At 38.4% G+C, this 17,011-nt stretch overlaps 1 protein-coding gene across 1 annotated transcript in view; it reads left to right on the top strand.

Moving 5' to 3' along the window:
* The window catches only part of LOC139151081 (fibropellin-1-like), a 68,079-nt gene that overhangs the window by 27,402 nt on the left and 23,666 nt on the right, over window positions 1-17,011 (top strand). The window contains exons 8-11 of the mRNA XM_070723620.1: window positions 5,168-5,290; window positions 6,280-6,405; window positions 7,794-7,916; window positions 8,725-8,847. Coding sequence (XP_070579721.1) covers window positions 5,168-5,290; window positions 6,280-6,405; window positions 7,794-7,916; window positions 8,725-8,847 — 495 coding nt within the window. The remainder of the gene's footprint in view (window positions 1-5,167; window positions 5,291-6,279; window positions 6,406-7,793; window positions 7,917-8,724; window positions 8,848-17,011) is intronic.

The following is a 17,011-nucleotide window of genomic DNA, read 5'->3' as shown; positions in this document are numbered from 1 at the left end:
CTGTCCAGGATGCTTACAATCACCTTGATGCCAGGGACAATTTCTGTGGTGAAGATGGTAATCTTGGTGTGGTGAGAGCCCAGCTGCGGTGCCCAGTTAGAGTTGAGCCTAACAGCGTTATCAACATTATGGGTAAAACTAAATCGGGCCCTCAGGGAGACGAATACATTGTTACTGTCGAACCCAGAGGGACGAGGCAGTTTCCAGGTGGTCTTGTTGTCAACCCATCAGCCCTAACTATGAAGTGTACCGGAAAGAAATGTAGGATACCTGTGCAATTGCAGAACTTTTCTAACAAGACAGTAACTGTGAGGCCAGGGAATGTGATTGGTGAAGTTCATGCTGTTACGTGGGCCGGATCACCTTCACAATACCAGCTTGGGATTCAGCAACAGATGACGGCCGCCAGACAGGATAGTAATTGTAGTGATCACCTGGGTGCTAATGTATCACTGGCAGCAATATAGACTTACACCACTTGAGTGCTACTCAATATCAGCTGGCCCAAGAGCTACTAGCGAGGAAGTCTGATGTATTCTCAAAACATGACAATGATCTTGGTTATTGTACAGCTGTACAACATGAGATACCACTCAGTGATACCCATCCTATTCGTGAAAGACATCGCCGCATACCCCCTGCCATGTATGATGAAGTGAGGTCCCTCCTCCAGGGTATGTTGGCAAGTGGGGCCATACGCGAGTCAAGTAGCCCATGGGCAGCCCCCATTGTGCTTGTCAAGAAGAAAGATGGGTCAATTCGCCTATGTGTTGATTACAGAAGGTTGAACGCCAGGACCGTCAGGACTCCTATGCCATGCCAAGAATAGAGGAGAGTATGGATGCCTTGAAAGGAGCCAAGTGGTTTCAACAATCGATTTGAAGAGCGGCTATTGGCAGATTGGAATGGCGGACAAAGATAGACCAAAGACGGCCTTTACCACACCCTTTGGATTCTACGAGTGCAACCGTATGCCATTCGGGTTGACCAATGCTCCAAGCACGTTTCAGAGGCTCATGGAAAAGTGTATGGGAGACTATAATCTAAAGATATGCCTTGTGTATCTGGACGATATAATCATATTCTCATCCACTTTTGAAGAACACCTTCAGCGGCTTGAGGCAGTCTTTGATCGTCTCCAAGAGTATGGGCTGAAGGTAAAGGCATCCAAATGCCAACTTTTCAAGAGTCAAGTTAAGTACCTTGGGCATGTGGTTTCAGGAGATGGAGTAGAGACTGATCCGGACAAGGTTGAGGCCCTGAAGACATGGCCTGTTCCGAGGAGTGTCCACGAGGTCAAGTCTTTCTTAGGTTTTGCCGGTTACTATCGAAGGTTCGTCCCGTTTTTCAAAGATAGTGAAGCCATTGAATGATTTGACGGCTGGACTCCCAAGCAAGCGCAAGGACCGAAGAAGAACCAAACACCCATCACTGCCTGAGTTTGTGTGGACAGACCAATGCCAGACTGCTTTCAATGACATCATTCACAGGTTATCGAACCCACCTGTACTTGCTTATGCTGACTATAGCATCCCATTTGAGCTCCACACAGATGCGAGCCTTAATGGTCTAGGTGCTGCTCTATATCAAGAACAAGATGCAGGAAGAGAGTTGTTGCATATGCGAGTAGGGGTTTGTCTCCGAGTGAAAGAAACTACCCAGCTCATAAGCTTGAGTTTCTAGCCTTAAAGTGGGCAGTAACTGACAAGTTCCACGATTACCTGTATGGGAACTCATTCAAGGTAGTTACTGACAACAACCCTTTAACCTATGTAACAACCAGTGCAAAGTTAGATGCCACTGGTCATCGATGGCTTGCCGCACTTTCAACGTATAACTTCAGTCTTGCTTACCGACCAGGAACAAGAAATGCTGATGCTGATGGCCTATCTCGCCGACCTCACACTTCTAGCCCAGAGACCGACTCTGACTCACTTCAGGATACCTCAGTCGCTATGAGACAGGAGGGAGTGAAGTGCCATGTGAATCGGTAGAGGCTGTGTGTCAGTCTTATATGACTGCAAGGATTCCCTTGGTAGAGATGGTTGGTTGTTCAAATACAGCAGTACCAGAGACCATAGATTGTCCCCCAACACTGCCAGGGAGTGAATCTTTACCCACACTGACTAGGGATGAGTGGGTGGCTGCACAGCAAAGAGACCCCGCCATTCAACGCATCGTCATCCTCAAGGAGAGTGGGAAACTTCCAACCAGAACAAAAAGGAAGGCTGAGAGTTCAGAGGTTCAGCGCTATCTCAATGAATGGCAGAGACTCAGTTTCAAGAGCGGTGTTTTGTACAGGAGTCGTATTACAGGTGATGGCAACAAGGTGCATCAACTAGTACTCCCTAGACAGTACAGAGCCATGGTCCTCAGAGGTCTGCATGATGATGTTGGACATCTTGGTAAGGACAGAACACTAGACTTGGTGAGATCTCGCTTCTTCTGGCCTTACATGGCACGTGACGTTGAGACTAAGATCAAGTCATGTGAGAGATGTGTGAGAAGGAAGATGCCCCCAGGCGCGAGATCAGTTGCTCCATTGGTGAACATCCAGACCAGTCAACCAATGGAATTAGTATGCATGGACTATCTGACCCTAGAAGAATCCAAGGGAGGTATATCTAACATTCTGGTGATCACCGATCACTTCACACGCTATGCAGTCGCAATCCCAACCCAGAACCAGACCGCACAGACTACAGCTAGGCATCTCTTCAACAGCTTCATGGTGCATTATGGGTTTCCAGCCCGGTTACATTCAGACCAGGGACGAAACTTTGAGTCTGAGGTCATTCGACAACTTTGCCAAATAACAGGAGTCCAGAAGTCAAGAACGACCCCATATCACCCCATGGGCAATGGACAGACAGAGCGTTTTAACCGTACGTTGCTTGACATGCTTGGCACCTTGGAGGAGCACCAGAAGAAGGACTGGAAATCATATGTCGGCCCACTTGTGCATGCATACAACTGTACTACCAACGATTCCACTGGTTATGCCCCCTACTATCTCATGTTCGGACGCCATCCCAGATTACCTATCGACGTGTACCTTGGATTGGAACCTGAGGGCGATTTGCCAAATACATATGGTGAATATGCTCAGGACCTCAGAGACCGACTGGATTGTGCATATACGATTGCATCAAGGCAGCTGCAAAGAAGTCCTCATACAACAAGAAGAGGTATGACATTAGGGCAAGGGGAGCTGTGTTGGAGCATGGTGACCGGTTTTGGTGAAGAATGTAAGCATACGAGGAAAACACAAGATTGCTGACCGATGGGAGAGATGTGTATGTAGTGGTTTGCAAGACCAATCCTGACCTCCTGTGTATACAGTCCGGCCGGAGTCTGGGGTTGGAAGAGAGAGAACTCTCCACCGCAACTACTGTTACCATACTTCTCATTGCCCTGCCCATCTGAGAATCAAAGAGCAAAACCCAAGGAGACTGTTGATTATATGAGATCAACAAACAAGGCAGAAGAATCACAGGATCATGGTACAGTTTCGTCAGACTCGGATGGTGATCAGGATGTTCATTTCGTCCCAGTCTATCATGCACCACAGGAGAGGGTACTCGAACCTGAAGAGGCATCAGACCCAGATACTGTGCCCCAAGAGGAGAAACAGGCCATGGTTGGGAAAAAGCCCACATCAGTGGTTAGTGGTGTCAGTCCACCAGGGACTACTTCAGATACACTTCCGATTGAGAATCCCTCACTACCAGAAGTACAATGTGTTATTGAGAACGAAGTGAGCGGAAGTTTGGAGCCATCAAATGACCCGTGTCTACAGGAGGATGCTGAGCCACACAAGGAGTTTGAAATTCAGGAGGAAGTACACTTCGAACCCATGCAAGAAGTAGAAGGGGAACCCTTAAGGAGATCAAAGCGGACAATACGACCACCAGATCGCCTGAATCTTACTCAGGTCTGCAGTAAGCCAGAGTGGATGGTCAAAGCAGATTACCTCACATCTGTGAAGTTTAATGCCCAAGGAGATTCTGCAGAACGTCTTTGTGCCGCGTTGATTGACATTGTATCGAACGGTTAATCCCTGACTGAATTTTCTTGTGAATATCGGGACGATATTCCAGAAAGCAGGGGAGTGTGTAACCATAGACAATTTTTATTTTTTATTTTATTTTCTGATTGTATATATATACTGTATACAGGTACTATACGTACCTACCTAATACGAATGAGTAACCTGTTAGCGAGAGTGGGTACAGCGCCACCAGTGTCAGACTTTCACTGCTGAGAATCTCGCGATATCTGACGAGATTCATTAAAGAGTTTGACTTGCAGACAACTGCACATTTTCTGTGTCTGCCTCATTGATATTTCTTTTCAAGCTTTTGACAGCAGTGAACGTTGTGGTCGAGTAAACTGTAGATGTATACTCTCCTTTATTTTAACAGGTATGTTTGGTATAATATTTCAGTGATTTTGCCGAGTTTTGCTCAGTTGAAAGTTTGGATGAGATCGCCGCCCATGAGGAGACGCGCCATGTGTTTCATGAGCTATTTTTAGCCACTGTGCAAGTGAACTGATGATAAGTCGATCGATGCATCTAAAAGACTTATATATAGTTCTCAGTCATTGAAACGGGACAAGTGGCTCCGGCGATAGATGTAAACAAATCGTCTCCAGTGTTGTTAAAGAATCATAACTCATTTCTGTTTGTTATTGAGAAAAGGCCTTGTAGTTTAGTGTAGTATAGTGAACGTCGATTCTGATCAGCTGTTCGTTTTCATGCATGTGTTGAAACAGTACGCCAAAGTTTTCATGGCGTTGCCTTGTTGTAAGAGATCGTTGATTTCGAGATTCATTAAAGAGTTTGACTTGCAGACAACTGCACATTTTCTGTGTCTGTCTCATTGATATTTCTTTTCAAGCTTTTGACAGCAGTGAACGTTGTGGTCGAGTAAACTGTAGATGTATACTCTCCTTCATTTTAACAGGGTTTCCCTTACACTGGCTACACAAGCACAATTGGTTATGTACAATATGGCGGCGCATGTTATTAGTGATAAATTAAATTCTGGTCTTGAGTGAAATTAACCGTCAACAATAACTTTGAAAATTGCACACAAAAGTATTTGTATCGCTCCCATGTTTCTGTTACCAAGTAATAAAATTCATGTCAACATCGCTTTTGTAGCAATTGATCCCTGCTCACCTAACCAATGTCAGAATGGAGGACAGTGCCAAGCAACACCAGGTTCCTGTGTGCTATATACGTGCATGTGTCCAGACTGCTACACCGGACAGTACTGTGAACAATGTACGTACATCTCTTGAAATTCATGTCAAAAAGGTCGGCTGCAACTTTGTTCAGAATGATAATAAGTATATAGGTTTTTATTTTCGCTAAACTGAAATAGAACTTCTTCCATCCTTTCGGAAACTATTTTTCAGCGGCAAATGCTTAAAATACAATATCTTCACATTTCTCACTTCTTTATTTGTTATTTATTATTTGTCCTTTCATGTATGAATACATTGAATTTATCCTTGTATGATGACAGAGAGAAACATGGCTCATTCTTGAAAGTAAAGTTTTGTAAATTGTGATCTTGAAATTATTTGTCGATGTCTTAATTCTGAGTCAAGAAATAAAATGCTTTCATCAAGGATGGATTATATTTAAGTTTAATCTTATGTGTCCTCAATGTTTTATCATTAAAAAGACCACTATATAGGTTTTTCTTGTTTTCTGATATCGAATCATTAAATGTTCTTGGGGAACATTAAATATTTTGTGGTAACAGTTTAGACTCAGTTTACAATCTCATGCAGCAAGGAAACAACAAATGCTGGTAATTTACTTGCCGTGCTTAAACTACAGACTGTTAAAGATATTCGAATGTTTTATCTAACACTAAATGAAGACCATCTCTTACAGTGGTTTGCGTTGACCCGTTGCCATCAGACGAACTAGTCTTATTTTTAAATCGAGGTGTTGCCGATACTGTCAGGTGCAATTCAATATTAAGAAAGCAAACTTGCTTTGCATTTTTATACTTATGGCAGACAGACAAAAGTACCTTGCCAAGAGGCAATATTTTGAACATATTTTCAAACTTCAATTTTTCAGATGCATATTGTATGTAGCCGAACTTTCAATGTTGTCCAACTGTTGACCTTTTACACATACCGTACAGCAACTGTTAGTTCCACATTTAGTACTTGTCATATTCGTATAGTGTGTAGAGTAAACGGTACCGTGACTTCCTGTTAATTCAATTTTCCTCCTTCTTGTTACCCCTCCAGTCATAAATCCATGCCAGAACGGCCCTTGCCAGAATGGAGGCCTCTGCCAACCAGTGACGGGATCTTGTACAGACTTCACCTGTATTTGTGGCAACAGCTGTTTCACTGGACCCATCTGTGCAATACGTACGTATTTGCCACTATAAACCCTTAGTGTACACAATGGCAATATTCGCAAAAATTAATTCCATTCTCTCACTATATTAATGGCATATTACAGGTTCATTCCTATTGTCATTAGTGTTTAATCATCAATGTGTCACGATTAATTACGTCTACAGAAAGACTATCCAAAATCAATGTGTGTTGTTACAACTGATATTCTGATCAATACCGGGAAAAAATGTCAAAGGAACCAGACACAAGCTGAAACAGTCAAGACTTTGTAGATTTCTAGAGGTTTAAGTATATTTGACAATTTGTGTATTAAGTGACAAAATTACACTGGTGTTCAGTGCTATCTGTATTTCAAAGTTACTATGAACAAACATGATTTCATTTAAGTGCAGAGTTAAATTAAGCCTTTGTGTGCTTTAATTCTTCAACCCAAATTTTTGTTTAACATTTTACCAATTTTTATGAACTTTTCTGTAATTTTTTGATGATTTTCGACTACACTGACATCAATTTTCATTGGCTACAGTTTTTGATCAAAATTTTGCAAAAAATCTGATTGAATAACTGTCACTGTTTGCCATCCCTGTCTTCCAAAAAAGTTCAGATAATCAACGGTTTACGTACTACTTTTTTGTTTTTCATCTGTAAATGTCTGTGACTCCATACCGTGAGAAAATGTTGGAACATGCCAACAAATAGCAAACTCATGCATTGCTTTCACATGCCTCTGCCCAGGATGCTACTCTGGTGCAACGTGTTCTCGCTGTAAGTTAAACTTTTTGGGCGAAACTTGGACATCTGAACAAGTTAACTAGAAAAGTCTTTATGGCCCTGTCAGATGGAATTTGATATTGATTTACTATTCAATGGAACAATTTATAATCAGTGTTGATCATTTGTCTGAGTAATTCATTCTGCTTTGTAAAGCCAAATTTCAGAGTTCTTGCCCAATGTGAGACAGTGCCTTCTGTTGCTGCAGCTGAAATAAAGTATGAATATATGTTAATCCCTAATTATAAAATAGACAAGGCAAGTATTTAAACACAACACCTAGATGTTTGATAATGGAATGCACGATTTTTCCCTCCCTGCATCCCTGCACAGCGATTGCTCCCTACCAAAACACGCTATGCCTCTATGGTGATGTGTGTTTGGCTTTTCCTGGCTCTTGTACACTGCATGAGGTCTGTACTTGTACAGGCTATTTCACCGAACACGTTGTGAAACAATAATTGTATTAAGTGCGTAATCATACAGAAAGTTTTACAGTACTGCTTCAATTAAAACTAAACACTTGACAAAACCTCTCTCTTTATTAATCAACAACACAAGAATTCAAACACAACCCCTTGAAGTTTGATGATGGTGTGTACAATTATTTTTCCTCCATTGCACAGTGAGCGATCCCTGCCAAGACAATCCATGCCTGAATGGTGGTGTGTGTGAGGGTATTCCTGGCTCGTGTACACTGTACACATGTAGTTGTACCGACTGTTTCAACGGAACACATTGTGAAACACGTAAGTGTGTGAGAGCTTTAAACATTAATTGTAATAAGTGCTTAATCAGACAGCCAAGTTCTTACAATACTGCTGTATTAAAACAACACTTGACAAAAACGCTCTGTGCATAGATTATAGTGTTATTTTCAAGGTCCAAATTATAGGTCAGACTGAGCAAAACACAACCACACTATATACTTTCCTGCATTTTGTAAAATGCAAGACATTTTGCAAAATATAATTGAAACATTAAAGTAAAACATGTCCTTAAGAGCCAAGAAAATTACAGTGCTGAATATGCAAGAAGCAGCTACAATCGAACTTTGCTTAAGTATGAGAAAACTGTAATAGCCACTGGCATATTGTGGAAGTTTATGAAATATTGAGTAAATAAACATGGCAACGTGGACATTACTAAGGAACGTCTGATAATATTTTGATATGTTGTTGTAGAACAGCATTTCTGTGTTTATCCCCTAAAGTATATTGAGAACTGTACCTTTGCAAACACAGTGGGTTATGTACGATATGCCGGCCCATGTTATTGTTGATAAGTTAAATCCTACTCTTGAGTGAAATCAATCATCAATAACTTTGAAGATTGCCCGTATATGGAATGACACGACAATCTGAACACAATAAACTATAAAATCGGGTTTCACGTGGTAATTGTGACCAAAACATAAGTCTGTACACACATACATGTACGGTATCACACATATTCTAAAAAATTACGATCACTGACTGATTAGTCTTCAAAGTATTTGTATAGTTTTCATGTTTCTGTTACTAAGTCATAAGTGTAATGTCAACATCGCTTTTGCAGGAATTGATCCCTGTATACCTAACACATGTCAGAATGGAGGACAGTGCCAAGCAACACCAGGTTCCTGTGTACTATTCACATGCACATGTCCAGACTGCTACTTAGGACAGTACTGTGAACAATGTACGTACATCTCTTGATATTAATAACATTGTATGATAGGGTTCCTACAGTGCCAGGCAATCATGTATTGCCAACGTTGTAATATACGATACTTAATTCCATTTTATCGTTCCTGATGATATGCTGTACTCTTGCATGTCTATGAGTTATGACAATTTCCAGTGGCATCACAGGGCCATCACTAATGGGCAAAGATAAATATTTCAACATTCCCTGAAATATTATCAGTACTTTTAAGTAATGCATGTATTGTGTAAGAATTATGTTAAGTATTTTATTTTCGCTAAAAATAGAACATATTTTTCCACCCTTTCCGAAACTGTTTTCAGATAGACACGTGTTCAAATACAATATTTTCACATTCTTCACTTCTTTATTTATTATTTGTTGTTTTATTTATGAATACATTGACTTTATCCTTGCATGATGTCAGCGAGATAAGTGCCTCATCCTTGAAAGTAAAAGTTCGTAAATTGTGATCTTGATATTATCAATTGCCTAATTCTGAGTCAATAAATACAATGCTCATCAAAGATGGATTATATGTGAGTTTAATCTAAGTCTGTCAACTGTGTTTTATTACATGAAAGGCCCATGTAAAAGATTTTCTTGTCTTTTGATATCGAAACATTGAATGTTATTACTCGAGGTTTAAAAATATATTTTTAGGGTAACAATGATATCAACATAGAATAAACAAAAGGAAGTATCGTCATGGGGCTGTAAGTTTTAATCATTGGATGAGTTGTGGGTTTATTGTTCCTTTCAATGTATCACATTGCTCTCATATTCTCAACCCTTTCCAGAATGGTGGTACCCACACCAATGTTCATTCTATCAGTGTCAGTGTCAACAGTGCTATACCTGCCAACACTAACAAACAAGCTGGGTTTTATTCGATTGAACCCAATTCACAAGTCATGATCACTGTTGATCATTTGTCTCAATTTAACAAATTATGCTTTGTAAAGCTAAACTTCAGAATTCTTGCCCAAAGTGAGACAATGCCTTGTGTTGCTGCAGCTGAAATAAGGCAGAAATATACGTTAATCCCATATTATAAACCAGATATGAACTGAATATGCTCACGTGTTTTACAACAGGTTCATTAATAGTAGTACGCTTCACAGAACAATGAGATATATGTTATCACTATGTAGCAGGGTTTTTTTAGACTTCGCACAGTACTCTCAGAGTTTAATCACTAATTACAAAACTTTATTGAATATGCGAATGAGCTGTCAATTAACTTGACACTGCTCAATGCTTTATGGGACAATTGGATATCCATCAGATAAACATTTGTAGCACGTTTTATTTAATTTAATGCTGTAATTTTAGTGTAATGTCACTTATTGCAAAGTTCATTAAATATGCAAATAAACCCTACATTAACTTGACATTGTTCAATGATTCATAGCACAATTAAATATTTATCAAGTCAATATCTGTAGCACGTTTCACCAAATTTTAGTGCGAAATTTCAGAGTTATATACCTAATTACAAAGTTTATTAAATATGCAAATGAACCCTTAATTAACTTTACTACTACTAATGCTTTACAACACAGTTAGATATCTGTCGTATCAGTATGTGCAGCAGTGTTCATCACATTTGATGCAGTTATTTCGGAGTTACATGACTAATTATAAGACTTCATTGAATATGCAAATGAGCTAATTATTAACCTGACACTGCTCAATGCTTCTCAGTACCATTGGATATTTATCAGATCAACATCTGTAGCAAGTTTCATCAAATTTAATGCTTTAATTTTGGAGTGAAATCACTAATTACAAAGTCCATTAAATTTGCAAATGAACTCTTAATTAACTTCACACAACTAAATGCTCTACACCACAATTAGATATCTGTCGGATCAGTATCTGCAGCAGATTTCATCACATTTGGTGCAGTTATTTTGGAGTTATATCACTAATTACTAAACTTCATAAAATATGCAAATGACCTATTTGTTAACTTGACACTGCCAAATGCTTCTCAGTACAATTAGATATTTATCAAAACAATATCTGTACCCAATTTCATTGACTTGGGTGCCGTAATTTCAGAGTTATATACCTAATTACAAAGTTCATTAAATATGCAAATGAACCCTCTATTAATTTCACACTACTAAATGCTTTACACTACAGTAAGATATCAGTCAGATCAGTATCTGCAGCAGATTTCATCACATTTGGTGAAGTTATATCGGAGTTATATGACTAATTACAATACCTTCATAAAATATGCAAATGAGCTATTTATTAACTTGACACTGCCTAATGCTTCTAACTGTAATTAGAGATATATTAGATCAATATTTATTGCAAGTATCATCAAGTTTGGTGCAGGAATTTCAGAGTTATCTCACTAATAACAAAAGTTCATTAAATATGCAAATGAGAAGATAATTGACATGACACTTACAGTATCATCATAATGTTCTTAGATTGTCATCTGTGAAAAGTTTCATGAAATTTTGTGCAGTATTTCTTGATATATGTCTACACTGTCATTACCGTCTCCATAGGAAAACCATTGTATGGAAAAATATAATATTGTATAACTTCATTAATATGCAAGCCACACTAACCAAAATCTTATCAGTTCTTGCAAGTAGCACATGGTACCTGTGTACCAAATCTGACTTGAATCCGTTCAGGCGTTTTTGAGTTATCGTGTAAACAGACAGACAGACACACACACACACACACACACTAACACACACACACACACACACGGACAGACAGACAGACATCGCTATGACAATAGCCACGTGTTTACACACGTGAGCTAATAATTAATATTAAGTATTATATAGAAATAATAACGCGAATAATAATAGGTTCAATTTCCGTAAAAATGTCACGATATGGGTATTTTGGGTAGAAAAGACTAAATATGATATCGATTTCACTGCCCCATGTTTCCATGGTAACCATTTTAGGGGTTGAAAATTTCAGTTTTTCTAATATCCAATTAAAATTACTTTGATTAAAACGAAAACTATCTAGCGGGGGGAGTTCGGGTCAGAGAACACAAAAACCAGACTTATTTTAATGTTTTGAGTTGCCATGGTAACTATTCTGGGATTGAAAATGTTACTTTTTCCCTAATTCCTATTAAAGAACTATTGATTGATGTAAAAATTGATAATAAGGGTTTTTCTGGTTAGCACACCAAAAAATCACACTCATGTTAATGTGAGATGTTTCCATGGCAACCATTCAGGAGTAAAAATTACCAGTTTTTCAAAGATTCCATCAAAAATCCAGGAATCAACAGAATGTGTTATATCAAAGGGATATTTTGGGTTAGAAAGACCAAATATCCAGTGTAAAATCCAGTAATCAACAGAAATATTAAACCAAAGGGCTATTTTGGGTTAGAAAGAAAAAAATATGATATCCATTTTTACTGCCCTGTTTCCATAGTAACCCATTTGCATTTTAAAATTTAAATTTTTTTCAAATTCAATTAAAAGTAATCCCAGTTACTATGCAAATGCTCTCCTAAGTGTATTTATCACAGCATGAACTCCATATTATTTTTCTTTTATGTTGCCTTGGTAAAAAATTTTGGTAACCACAGTTTTTTTATTTCAAACCATAGACCCTCGAGAGGGTCTATGCTTAAAACATAATTCACTGTTTTTTATTTATTTTATGGATGTCTAAGTAACAACTTAGAAATTGTTCTATATAAAAATAATTGTAATTTCTTTGCCTTCATTCTAGGATGAATAGTAAACTTAATATATATTGGGGCCATTCTGGTCAAAATTATGTTTTCCGTTAATTTTAGTGTGTTAGAATTAATTTTATATAGACCAGAAATAATTTTTGAAGTATTTTTAATTTTGTTTCATTCAGTCATCCCAAATAAGTGTTATATAGTACAGTACTAACTCATTATGCATCGAATTATGTTTATGCCTTCAAATTAATTTTATGTGCTAAAATTAATTCTACTAGTATCTCAAATTAATTAATTTTAATTTATAATATTAATAATTAAGTAATAAAATTTTTTTTGTTAACCAGAGAAGAAAAGGCTATTTTACAAGATTCTGCCTATGAAGTGAATTTTCTAGTCTTTTGATGTGTATACTTGCACACCTTTAATACCCAAGGAAACAGGTATAATGGACGACAGTGGGACTCAAAAGTTTTAACCCTCAGAGTTGTATGCAAATTTTAAAAGTCGCCATGACGACTTGACAACAACATGGCCTTTTCAGCACTAAGACATAGTGTAGCAGGGCTAAAAATAAACCATGGCCCTTCTGTGCGGAGGAGCATATTTCTGTGTCATTGTGATTGATACATTATTATCAAAATGCGACGAGAATGCGTTTTTATTGGCCATCGTTTCCTGTGTCTGTCATTCAAGTATGCCAGTTCAGATATTGAAACTTTGTTGCAAAGTTCCACCGCACGGCCGGTTGTCTTCGTAATTTCCAGAACAAAGTCTGTGCCCAGCTGGGTTTGATTGCATGCATTTATCTAGCTCGTCCCAAAGTGACGGACGCATCTTTCAACCTTTCAGCTTGGTGAAAAATGCATTTATTGATTCGCCAAAGGCCTGTGGATTCGCATATTTTTGCACAAGTGCTACATGGACATAGGAAAAAGTTCGACTCACCCTAGCCCTCTCGATTGTTGAATACAACCACGGTCCATGATGAGAGTTCTCGAATCAAAAACTGTAGTGTAGCCGTGCTCGAATACAAATATCTTCTTATTAACTTACGTCATTGTTATACAGAGTTAGCATTCCAATGTCTGTCACCCTGTTTAGGGCGGCATTTCCATCTGAATGATTGAACGACGTGAAACGCAAAATTCTATAGCATATGTTCCGGCAATATGTACAGTGTCAGTAGAAATATATACTGTATACGCTGCTGAGTTACGTAAGCTTATAAGCTTATACTCCACAAAATGGCCACAGGCGGCGTGAACTTCTGAAAGGATTTCCTAAACGTCCTACTTGGTACCTTAAGACACTCACATGTGATATCCTGAAAAGTATTCTCTGCAGTAATTCCAGTTTCTGTCAAATTCCATCATTTTTAAAGCTCACAACGACACGATAGCGCGAAATCGGAGACGTTGTACTGTCACGCCACGCACTCTCAATTGCGCATGCTCTGCGATTCGCGTCGCGTCTCTGAAGGGCGCGCACGTGTTCCGACAGAGAAGAACGCGAATCGCAGGGTTTCTGCCAGACTACACTGCCAGGGCGAAACATGCGAAATGCAGAAAAAATGTTTATTCTGCAATGCCAATATGACGCTTACGAAGTAAGTCTGAATAAGTTTTAAATTATACATCAGAATGAATCCATTGTACATTGGTACGTTTATGAAAGAATTAGTACAGGATACGTGTCTGAGATGTTTTTCAATTTTAGGTCAATTATTAGAATTGGGATTTGGGGTGGGGGGTTCTGAGACCTAACTTAAGCAATTAAGTTAGATTTATAAAATAACTTTTAATATTACCCTACTGTATGGAAAATATTCGTTCGGTGGTCGCAGCATAGCAATTTCACTGCAGAGAGAGAGAGAGAAGAGAGAGAGAGAGAGATATTTTAATTTATATTGGAAATCTTTTTCATAGTCGTGACTTTTGATGGAAGAAAACTAAAAACAAAATTAATTGAACCGATTGAACGTTATCCGTAAAGTTCGCACAAAAGTTAAAAGTCTAGGCCTGCTGGTATCGCGTAAACTGCTTGGTGTCACTTTTCCGACAAGCATTTAATTACCCCTTGGCTTAATGATATCCCTCTCTCTCCGTACAGTATGATGCACAATTCTGCGCTGCACGTAAAACAATTGGAAGTCACCCCTATTGACAAAATTAAAATATACAACACCTCTTTTTCAGAATTCCACACAGCTTCAATGAACTGTTATTAGATTTCTATATAATACTTATAGCCCCTAAACTTGTAATAATAATAATTAATATAAGTATTATATAGAAATAATAACGCGAATAATAATAGGTTCAATTTCCGTGAAAATTTCACCATAAGGGTATTTTTGGTCGAAAAGACCAAATATGATATAGATTTCACTGCCCCATGTTTCCATGGTAACCATTTTAGGGGTTGAAAATTTCAGTTTTTCTAATATCCAATGAAAAGTTACTTTGATTGATATGAAAATTATCTAGCAGGGGGAGTTCGGGTCAGAGAACACAAAAACCAGACTTATTTTAATGTTTTGAGTTGCCATGGTAACTATTCTGGGATTGAAAATGTTACTTTTTCCCTAATTCCTATTAAAGAACTATTGATTGATGTAAAAATTGATAATAAGGGTTTTTCTGGTTAGCACACCAAAAAAAATTCACACTCATTTTAATGTGAGATGTTTCCATGGCAACCATTCAGGAGTAAAAATTACCAGTTTTTCAAAGATTCCATCTAAAATCCAGGAATCAACAGAATGTGTTATATCAAAGGGATATTTTGGGTTAGAAAGACCAAATATCCAGTGTAAAAATCCAGTAATCAACAGAAATATTATACCAAAGGGTTATTTTGGGTTAGAAAGACAAAATATGATATCCATTTTTACTGCCTTGTGTTTCCATAGTAACCCATTTGCATTTTAAAATTTCAATTATTTTCCTTAGTCCATTAAAAGTAATCCCAGTTACTATGCAAATGCTCTCCTCAGTGTATTTATAACAGCATGAACTCCACGTTCATTTTTGTTTTATGTTGCCATAGTAACCATTTCAGTAACCACAGTTTTTTTTAATTTAAAACCATGCGTATTTTAGATCAGGGGTATCTGTTTTCGTTAGCCAGACAAGAAAAAGGCTACTTTAAGAGATTCTGCCCATGAAGTGAATTTTCTAGTCTTTTGATGTGTATACTTGCACCCAAGGAAACAGGTATAATGGACGACAGTGGGACTCAAAAGTTCTGTGACCTATTAACAACCCGTTTCACTCTCAGAGTTGTATGCAAATTTTAAAAGTCGCCATGACAACCTGACAACAACATGGCCTTTTCAGCACTGAGACATACTGTAGCAGGGCTAAAAATTGGCCATGGCCCTTCTGCCGAGAGGAGGCATAATTTCTGTGTCATTGTGATTGATACATTATTATCAAAATGCAACGAGAATGCGTTTTTATTGGCTATCGTTCCTGTGCCTGTCATTCAAGTACTCAGTTCAGATATTGAAACTTTGTTGCAAAGTTCCACCGCACGGCCGGTCGTCTTCGTAATTTCCAAAACAAAGTCACATTATGTGCCCAGCTGGGTTTGACTGCATTTATCTACCTTGTCCCAAAGTGACGGACGAATCTTTCAACCTTTCAGCATGGTGAAAAAACGCAATTATTGATTCGCCAAAGGCCTGTGGATTCGCTTATTTTTGCACAAGTGCTACATGGACATACGAAAAAGTTCGACTCACCCTTGCCCTCTCGATTGTTGAATACAACTACGGTCCATCATGATGAGAGTTCTCGAATCAAAAACTGTAGCCGTGCTCGAATACAATGTCTTCTCATTAAATTACGTCATTCTTGATATACAATTGTTAGCATTCCAAATCTGTCACCCTGTTTTTTTTCAAAGTTTGGAGAAGGGCAGCATTTCCATCTGAATGATTGAACGACGTGAAACGCAAAATTCCATCGCATATTATCCGGCAATATGTACACTGTACAGTAGAAATACTGTATACGCTCCAGGTACGTATAACTATAAGCTTATGATACTCCACAAAATGGCCACAGGCGGCGTGAACTTCTGAAAGGATTTCCTAAACGTCCTACTTGTTACCTTAGGGACTGGACGTAAATTAGCAGGGGGGAGGGCCGGGGGCATTGGGGGGAGGGTCACAAATTTTGAGCCTCTGTTTGGGGGAGGGTCACAATTTTTTGAGCTCCTGTAAGGGGGAGGGTCACAAATTTTTGGGCTTGTTGTCGGTCCACTAAAGGTAGAAAGCAAATTGTTTGTATAGACAATTATGCTCACATGACATCTTTGGCACACTGCCTCTTACTTTCTATTAAGTGCTCATTCCCAACTCTCTGTGTATCTCTTCCCCACCATTATCTTAAATAGGATTGTCTGTCTTGTTGCTATTCTTATCGAAATTGAGTTTATAGCAAATCCAATCTA

Source organism: Ptychodera flava, chromosome 15 (genome assembly GCF_041260155.1).
Source record: "Ptychodera flava strain L36383 chromosome 15, AS_Pfla_20210202, whole genome shotgun sequence".
In the NCBI taxonomy this organism is placed as follows: domain Eukaryota; kingdom Metazoa; phylum Hemichordata; class Enteropneusta; family Ptychoderidae; genus Ptychodera; species Ptychodera flava.
The sequence above is the reverse complement of the archived record's forward strand: the minus strand, read 5'-3'. Positions and strand labels throughout refer to the sequence as shown.